The 9,728-nt window shown below is 41.8% G+C and overlaps 1 protein-coding gene across 2 annotated transcripts in view; it reads left to right on the forward strand.

The window, feature by feature from the left end:
* Window positions 1-9,728, forward strand: part of LOC102673834 — a 75,721-nt gene that overhangs the window by 31,445 nt on the left and 34,548 nt on the right. For both annotated transcript variants that reach the window (XM_031514670.1, XM_006624703.2), the window contains exon 3: window positions 264-354. In XM_031514670.1, coding sequence (XP_031370530.1) covers window positions 270-354 — 85 coding nt within the window. In that variant the 5' untranslated portion in view covers window positions 264-269. The remainder of the gene's footprint in view (window positions 1-263; window positions 355-9,728) is intronic.

Below are 9,728 nucleotides of genomic sequence, written 5' to 3' on the forward strand. Positions count from 1 at the left end.
GAGAGAGAGAGAGATTCCTCGCTGGTGAATGGCGCGAAACCATTATCGATCGCCTATACAGGACAGGAGGATCGTCGTCTATTTCGCGTTAATACTAACATCCGTTGGCGGAGTCACAGTGCGCAAATTGTTGGCCGCTTTTGTTTGGGGCGGGAATACCAGCACGGTTTCCTCTTGTTCCAAACGATGATCGACGTCATCGAGATCGGAAAAAATATTGTGGAGGAAATCGAGTTGCGATTAATCGATGTATCTGCTTGCAGGTCGAAATGAGAAGGTGCGGCTTCGTCCTGTGGTTGGTCCTCGCTTGCCTCACCAGCGACGCGTTGCAACAGTACAGGGAAAAGAACATAAGTGAGTGATATCATCTTCTTACTTTCGAAATTTTCTTGAATCCTTTAAAATTAAAAGGAAAAGTAGTCGATCGATGAAACGGTGGATCGGGAAGAAGTTAATTAGAGCCGCGTGTCTTCTCGCCACGTAACAAGAGTTACAACGTTCCCTCCGTGTCGTCGTTGCCAAAAATTAGGTTCGAGATCGTTAATCTCGGCTCCAATCTCGGACCAACGTTACGTACGTATTTTCTAATCTAAATTTTTACTCGATACTCCGCCCTTTTTAGAAACTTATTCTTCTTCGCCTTCTGAATTATTCATCGTTCGTATATTACCGATGTTTTTTAACGAACCGTGTGATATCTTGTTATCGATTCAACTTTCGTACAACTATTTTCCACCAGGTAAAAACGTCTCTGGAATACGTTATGTATTTTAGATAAGAATATTTATAAATTTCTCTTCCATCCTCTGTCGCATCGGAAGATGCACGAGTAATTTTAAAAAATTGCCTTCGATGTACAAGATCGCGTAAGATGATATATTTTCTATACGACAGGAAAACCTGTTTAATTGATTTTGAAAAAAATTTATTCTTCTCGTAACGCGAAGAGAAAGTCACGCATTTCGAATCGATCGTTTATTACGAAAACGTAAGCGTAAGAAACGAAAAAGAAAGAAAAAAGAAAAAATCCAACGTCGTATTTCTCTTCCTTCCTGAATCGCGTTCCCTTGCCAGTGGCATTGAAAAAAAGGATGAAAAAAGGAGGTGGCACACCCCTTCGCGTATAACTATAAATCCGCTCGAAACGAACGTTCCGAAATATCTCTGCCGAAAAATCACGAGGGATCCACGCTTTTGCCAACTTTTGTCCCCTCCCTTTTCCATATAAATGAATTTACCATCGACAAATCTCGATCAACAAAACAAATAATTTAAATAAAGATTCGAGCTTCTTCCTGTTTTTCTAATACGACGCTCTTGTTCGCGAAAGGAGAAAAATAATCGTTCCTTCCACCATGTTTATGAATGAATATGATGTATATACATGCATATATATATGGAATGGGTGGAATATGGAAAGAAGGAGGAAGGAGAGACACGCGCATATGGGACGAGATTCTCTATCCGTTCGATAAACTCGACGCATCGAAATCGAGGGGGTGAAGGGAGGCAGGAGGGGGGGCTTTGGAATTCAAGGGAGGAACTCGAAAGCAGTCGACGAATACCCGGTGATATTGGGAGCAGATTGGAAGCGAAGAATCCGCGGCGAGATTGAAAAGTTCACTCCCGATTCCCGTGCCGGCTTTTACAAGACGGTGGGATGGTAAAAAGGGCAAATTAAGCGCGGCCACGTAAGCGGAAAAACCAACCCTGTCGCTCTCAAAGCGCCTCTTCTTTTTCCCTCCTCCTCCTCCTCCTCCTTCCATTTTTCAAACTTTTCCTTCCGTTTTTAAAACATCCAGGTTGGATATTAGGGGTTGGATCCCGCTAGATTTTCTTTTCTTGCGAGAGAATTTTAATTTTAAACGGGATGTCGTTTCCTCGAGGTGTCTTAAATTTTGATATCGAGTGATTTTCGAATTTTTTATGACATCGTCGGATCCAAACTTTCCGATGTTAAAATATTTCCTTCCCTCGAGAAAGTATCGATCGGAGAATAAACTGAAACTCGTGGAGAAAATTCTTTTGCCGATATCAAAGATTTTTCCAACCGAGTAGAACAATCGTATTTTTCAATCGGAAAAAGACGTATTTTCCAGCTAAATAATCTTGGAGGGTTCGTTCCGCGAAATCGTATTACGGTTAAGAAGATATACCAAATAATAAAGCAGATTCGATATCGAGCATTTTTTTTCTCATAAATTCGATCGAGGAACAACGAAAGAGAATGGAAAAGAAATAATCGATTCGATTCGATACCGTCGAAGAAATCGTTTTTTTCCAAACTTTTTCCATTTACCTATTTATTTAACGGTGCACCGCGATAATCCTTCCATTGAAATGAAAATCGGATATCTTTTGTGCCTCGGCACCAGACATGGAATAATCGTATTACTTTGAAACGGTTTAACCGCCGCATTAGTTTGTCCGTTAAACGAGCAATAACGTTACCAACTATTTTACAATCTTTCATTTATATATATATATATACACGGATATAATTATAAATTTTCTCCAAAGCTTGGAAATATCGTGGTAAAAAAAAAAAAAAAGACACGATTGTTACATCGACAAATACCATAATCCTCGTGAAATTTTTTTTCGTAGAAATAATAGAACGACATTCCACGCGATCAATAAAATAATTTAATAGATGTCGTTAAAGTTATAGTCCGAATAATAAACGAATTCTCGTTTTTTCTCTCCGATATTTAACAATACGAGGGAACGGGACGAGCTATTACGATCCTAATAATCGATATTTTTGTTATCGTAAAGCGTCGTTTAATTACCGGTTGATATAGTGGTTGTAATCCCCGTATTATTCGTACACTCGAGTATACGAGTATACAAGATTTGCACGCGCGATACAATGCTTCACATACGCTTCCCTCCAACCTGTTTCCGTAATCCGACGTAAGATAACTCCTGTTCCATCGAGACCCCTCAAAATCCGATAACCGCGGAGGAAACTCTAGAAACCCTGAAACCTCAAGATCGTAGCGTGGCCAGAGATATCTGGGGTCATCGGGATCGCAAAGATCCTCGGAATCTTCCGACCCTCCTCGCATTCGCCAAATTCTTCACATCGTCCGGAATCCGCCAGACGTCCGATTATACCCCAAATTCCAAACGCACCCCCCCCCTTATCTCTCCCGACCACTTTCCTCCAAGTACTTTTACATTTTACTTTCGAATTTCGATCGATCGAAAAGGACCAATTTATGCGCATACGGAGTAAATGAACGGATAGGAGGAAACGGCAACATCTGTCGCGCGCCACGGAGCTTTGTGTACACCGCTTAATTGGTAATTAGCTGGCGTATTTAACGTGAGCAGCGGCGAGCAATCGGTATTCTCTTTCCAAATTCGTTTAACAAACGAATCGCAATCCCAATGATTACCGTACCCGACAAACCAACGCCCCGATTGCGATTTTGTTCGCCCGTCCATTAACCTCCGATAAAAATTACCTATTCTCTTCTCTCTCTTTCTCTCGTTCTCTCTCTGCATATATACAATCGTACATTTCGGTTTTCTTCTTCCCCTTGGATATCGCGATAAACGGGAACGAGAAGGAGAGTGTCTTCTTTGACCGCGCGATCAACGTCGAAGAAATGGAACGTGACGGTCGGGGGAAAGGCGAGATATCGCATTTGCATACAATGCGTGGCGATGCGTCGGCCAGACAATGCCGGATCGCGAGCCCTTTCTTCTTTTCCTCTCTCTCGTTCGAGCAAGGCAGAGAGGACAGCGTTCGTAAATCATATCTCGAGATAGGTTCGGACCACCGTAAACGGCACAATCCGGCCTCCAATCTTATCTCGCTTAGTCACGACCAATCGCGTGTCGGCCAATTTTGCAACATAATTGCCACGGCCTCTTTTCATTTTCTCTTTTTCCTTCTCTTTTGCCTCGTTAACATATCCCTTTCGATCTAAAAGAGAAATGGTTTCTCAATAATTCTAATTTGCTCGCGTTAAAAAACGGTGACGTGAAAATTTATCACGCTTGCCAACTATTATACACCGTGTACACGACTCGATACTCCTTGTCCACCGAGATGGGCAAAAAGGCTCGATTGTTCGGGCAAAGATAAATGATAAATTCGATCGTTCCCGAATTTCTTTTCTTTTTAACGCCACTCTCGAGAAAAATGACCAACGGGTAATCGCGTACAAAGATTGTTCCAATTTACTCTAGACGAGAAAAACGTCCGATCCGATGTGTAATCGTCTTAGCGGTTGATTAACGAGGACGCGTCCTTGATTGAATTGGGATCGCGAGCGAGAAAAGGCGGGACTCTCGACCATCTTCGATCTCGTTGAGAGCGCGCGACATTTCGCAATCGCGTCGTCCGAAAGCTACGACGATTCGATTCTCCTCTTTTTCGTAATGCAGGATCGTTGAGAATCCGAACGAGTAAACTTCTTCCTTTCGAAAGGCGCGCGTAATTTGTAAAAATCGATAATATTTCGTTCGAATCCAAGTTGATTCGTTTCCTTGCTCGTCGTAGAAATCGTTGTTTCGCCTCGTTGCGTCATTTTCGTTCCAACTTTTCTGTTCTCGAGATTCTAGGGGAGGACGCTTCTCGACTGGCTCCAATTATCTCGAGAGAGAGAGAGAGAGAAAAGAACTACCAATTAGGAAACACGATTCTCGTTCAGGCTCGAACGGCCTTGCCAAGATTGGCGTATTACGCGAAATCGTGACCGGAGTTGGAAAAAAGCAGCGATCGTTGAAAGCGACGATTTACACCGTTTTTAATTGCTACGCGATCGAGAGGATGCACGATGCCCATATCGAGGTATATTTTTCATTGTTTAATTAAATAGCAGTAATCTTCGTAATCGATCTCTTTTTCTTTTTCTCTCTGAATAAATGCGATGATTCCATTTGACCTCAACTTTTTTTAGGATACTTTTACTCCCAAAAGCGACGAGAAATTAAATTTTCACCAAGATATCTTTGCCTTAAAACTCGATCGAACTTTGAGTCAAAATTTTTAAGTTTTATCTATATAGAAAGATACAATTCTTTTTATCGCTTCGAAAAAAAATTTCTCTTCAATTAACGTGATTTTTTTCTCCGACTATCCTTTGGGACCTAAATCGAAATTCCTTCCTATTTGTCGCATCCGGGATATCGTCGATCCACGAATGCGAAGAATAAAGAGGAGGTAAGTTCGAATTTCATTGGGAGAGAAGGAGACGTGTCCTTTCTGACTCTCGCTCGGAGAGTCGAAGCAAAAAGACGGAACGACAATGGGGAGAGGAAACACGCGAGTTAAAACGTAACGAGTACAAAGAGAGAGGAAAATGAAAAAGTTGCCATCTCAGCTGGGATAGGAAAAATAAAAAGTTTAGGAACGAGACCCTGTTTGAAAATATTCGAGAAATAATTGAACTAAACTTGACGAACGTAAGTGAAATATTAACCAAGTTATATATATATATAACTTTACACGGATCTACAATTTTTAGAAAAGTTAAAGAGAACTGGGAATTTCTGCGAAACGTAGAAAATTTCGAAGCAAGAAAAAGAAGAAAGAGCACGAGGGAAATGGAGCGAGGAGAGTTTCGAAAAGGGAAGAAAAATGACGGAGATGAAGATGGAAAGAAGCTGTTACCAGATTTCTTTCCCTTCCATTTCGCGAGGAAAAGAAGATCGGAAGATCGCCAAACACCCTCCACGATACGAGTCTATGGGGAAACGCAATTTTTAGGGACGGGATAAGCATTAACTGCGATTAATATCTGAAAAGTGTTCCCTGTTCGTGGAGATCCAATAGGATCACGGAGAATTTCTTTTTTCTCCTCTGGAAAAACAGAGAGCGGACGGAATTTCAGATCGGAGATCTGCCAACATACGTTTCTATCAATTTCCGCGACGCGGAGGAAAGTAATTATCTTTTCTTCCGCGTGAAAAATGTGAAAGTATTCTGACGTGGTGGAAAAAAATAAACAAATAAGATATAAAGTAATCTCGTTCCTTTCTCTTCGCTCACATTTGCATTTTCTATCTTCTTGCGCGCAATAATGCAACGAAAAGGGAGGAGCGGAGGGTTTATTCTTCGAACGCATTGGTAACCGAGCTTGCGAGGAATGCAAGTGCTCGTGATCGCCAAGAGAGAGAGAGAGAGAGAGAAAGAAGGAGAAAAGAAAGAGTTAAGGGAAAGTGGAGAGGGTGGTAGGTACATACGCGCGAATGGGCGAAAGCTCGTTCTTATTTCCGGCGTGGTTCATTGTGCATTGTTCGTAAAATGGAAATGGAGTCGGCGGTAATTTGCGTTTGAATGAGAGACCCTCCTTTCGCTTCCTTATCCTTCCCGCCTTTTTCATCCCCCGCGCCACTTTTTAGCCTTTTTACCCGAGGAGAAACGTTTACGATCGCCTACGACGTTCGCGACAATCCGTTGTTTAGAGAGAAGCGAGGGAAAAAGTTTATTTTTAACGACGAACAGCGAATAATCGAATCTCAGCGTTTGCTCGAGGACTAAAGTATATCGTGGATGACGTGAACGAAAAGTAACTTTCGAGCATTCTTCTTACGCACTCGCTCGATAATTAATTTCGATTGGAAGGAAGGTTTGTCGCATCCAAGTTGAAAGAGCTTTTTCGTGGTTTAATTTATGGAAATGAGGAATGTCGATAACGGAGAATGAAGTAAGATTTATGGAAAAACTAATCGAGGATCGAATTGATTAAGTGGCGGATCAGAGAGTGAGAATCGGAGGATACGAAATATAATGATATTTAATTCGAGGTAAACGAGATAAAAATTTCCAATTATATTTTACATTTAATCGGGAGATTTGAAAAGAGACAAGGAAATTTTTCTTCGCGATATTTATATTATTGCGTCCGATTTACTGCGAAAAGATAATGATTGCAAAGAGGCGGGAATAAAATTTCTTTCTCCCAATACGAAGCGAGTTATTTCTAAGAAACGGAGAGATAAATTATAAATATCCATTTGTTATTGTAATTTCGTTGATTGCAACAATGCTTGGAAACAAGAAACAACTCAATTAGGAGAAAGTTAATATATAGTCAATTTATCGACATTCCATTTATAATATTTTCACGGTTAAATTTCATCCAAACGATACCCAATCATGGAATGTGTAATAAAGATCTGCAGCGTTCTAGAAAAAAAAACGGGAATTTCAATCGAAGAAATCGTTATATAATAACGAAGAAACATCGTAGGAAAGCGAGGTCGAACAGGATCCGCCCAATTTCTCGCTGAGCAATCATTTCGCGGAAAAGAAACAACGGGTTGCTCGTTTCGTCGTGTCATCCGTTTCATTTGTTTCCTTCCGTTGGACGAGAAGGAAGAACTGCAAAAATATCGAGATGAAAAATATCGGTGGACGCCATCTTAAATTAAACAACCATTATTCGTTCGATCCTCGTAATTCCAAATTTTTCTATTCTCCATATCGAATAAATTTTTCCAAGAAACGTGCGATACGATCAATCGGCGACGAGAGACACGAAGCGAAGCTTTAACCACTGTTTACAATTACTCGAGTCTCCCAGCACGTACGCTACGTACTTTTAAGAGTTTACTTTGAATCCTGACCATATTTGCACTAGCGGTATGAATCTCTCTCTCTCTCTCGTCTCGCATTTCTCCGGTGAAAACAGTCGAAAGCTTGTCTCCAAACATCAAAGACGATCGAATAGCGTTTACTCGCTGCCTCGAGAACTTATCTCGAAGAGCTGGTCGTTTCTCGAGACCTTTCTTTTCCGATATCCTACCTTGTCCTCTCTCTCTTATTCGGTTATTGGTCGAAAACGACTAAAAAAAATGAGATCGTTTCGATATAGAAAACAAAGGATGGTTTTGAAATTCGGTTAATTCTGACAATTGTTGGAATATCAGCGTTCCAGAAAAGAGGATATTTTGAATATTCATCGTTTTTTTTTATTTGTTCAACAAACATTTGCGAAAGATTTCTAAACGTTTTTCGATTTCGAGGATTGTCAAATTTCAATTATAAATATTTAGACGAAACTGTGCGTTTGGCGAGATGTTTCACTTGTTTTTACTAGGCGTTATGTATTTCCATCGATGCCTCTCCGGGGTGGGTATGTAGCTAGGGCTGCGACTGCCTTTACCCTTCTCGTAGATGAGATTATCCGAAGCTTTCCGGAAGATGAATGTCGAGAGATCCAGACTCGCGAAAACTGTTTTCGAATAAATCGCGTCGGAATTCGATGCTAGTTGATTTATGTGGAACTGCATCGAGACGCGTTTCTTTCGAAGGGGGCAACTTCTCACCGCTCGAATTACATACACGTATTCTGTCTGTGTCGATTTGTTCGCCTGATTTTGCTGATTGATCACGGTAACTCTAAAATGTACAAATAATCGTTTTCAAAAACAAAATTTTCCCTTTACCTTTTTTTCCCCCCGCCGTTGGACCAGAGAAATTACCAAAGCAAATAAAGCCGATTCAACTTTGAAACAAAAGACGTCTAAACTTTCTCTATGCAATCTATACTTGGAAAGATGATATACACAAGAAAATTGATTGGTTTAAATTCATATTATCGCGAAACGCACTCCACGGGATATGTTTTTATTAGAAAAATGCTCGTTAAATAATTGGTGGAGCAACGTACTTTCTGTGCTTGATCGATCGTTTCCCCTCCGCATCCTTGAGACAAGACGCGTTCACTTTCCTCTCGAGCTCGATATTCGAGTCCGACTTGTAAGCGGTTCCTATCGAGTTTAGAGAGTAGCGGGCAGGATCGATCGTGGTCACGTCGATATCGTTCCTCGACCGATTTTGTTCTCGCTCGCCGCTATTCTCGAGTTTCGCGATCGGCCGATCGATCTCGACCTTGTCGGTCAATTGGTAATCCGATTCGTTGTCGGTCCGCTTACGAAGGCTTTCCTCGAGCTCCAGCAAATCTCGGAAAAACGTTTGGCCTTTGCCGCCGAACAGACCTGTTCTGAAACAATTCCGCGTGTTTATCGAAGTTGCGAACGTTTCCGCGCCCAAATCCAAATGACGGTACCTGTTGTCCTCGTTTCGCTTCTTCCTCGCCAGCGTGCTCTCCGTGTCCGAGTGAGCCCTCTTCAACACCGTCTCCTTCTTCCTGTGCCTCTTCAACTCCATCATTATCATGCGTCGAATTATGGCGTTCAAGTCGTCCTCTTGTTTACCGTGACTAGTCGTCGGGCTGGATTTTTCACAATTCTCACAATTTTTACGTACTCTCTCTCTCTCTCTCTCTCCACCTACTTCTCTCCGCGTACGATCTCTCGCCCCTTTTTTTTCTTTTTCCTTTGTGCGCGCGAACTCGACCGGCCGGAGATCGTACGCGCAGCGATCGTGATAATAAACGAGGACCGTTTTTTAGAAATTTAACGGCAGGCTTGCCGATTAATTTTCCGAGGAAACCGAGCGAATCGAGAATGAAAAGCGTTAGAAAGCGTTAAATCGTCTTCCTATCGTTGGAGGGAAATAAACAAGTGGGATAGAAACGATTTTACTTACGATCGACTCAAGAAGATGGTGGATTCCGTCGCGTTGCTGTTCTTCAACGCTGTGTTCACGTCTGGGGACGATGCAACCTTCTCCTCCTTTTCCCTCGGACCGTTGTTTTCCAAATCGTTCGAACGCGTTATGTTCGTACAAGTCGCTTCGATTTTCACCACCGTTTTCTCCGCTTTCTCCTCCTTGCTCGTCGCCTCCTTGCTCGCCGCCTTGC

Source organism: Apis dorsata, unplaced genomic scaffold (genome assembly GCF_000469605.1).
Source record: "Apis dorsata unplaced genomic scaffold, Apis dorsata 1.3 scaffold_1096, whole genome shotgun sequence".
In the NCBI taxonomy this organism is placed as follows: Eukaryota; Metazoa; Arthropoda; class Insecta; order Hymenoptera; family Apidae; genus Apis; species Apis dorsata.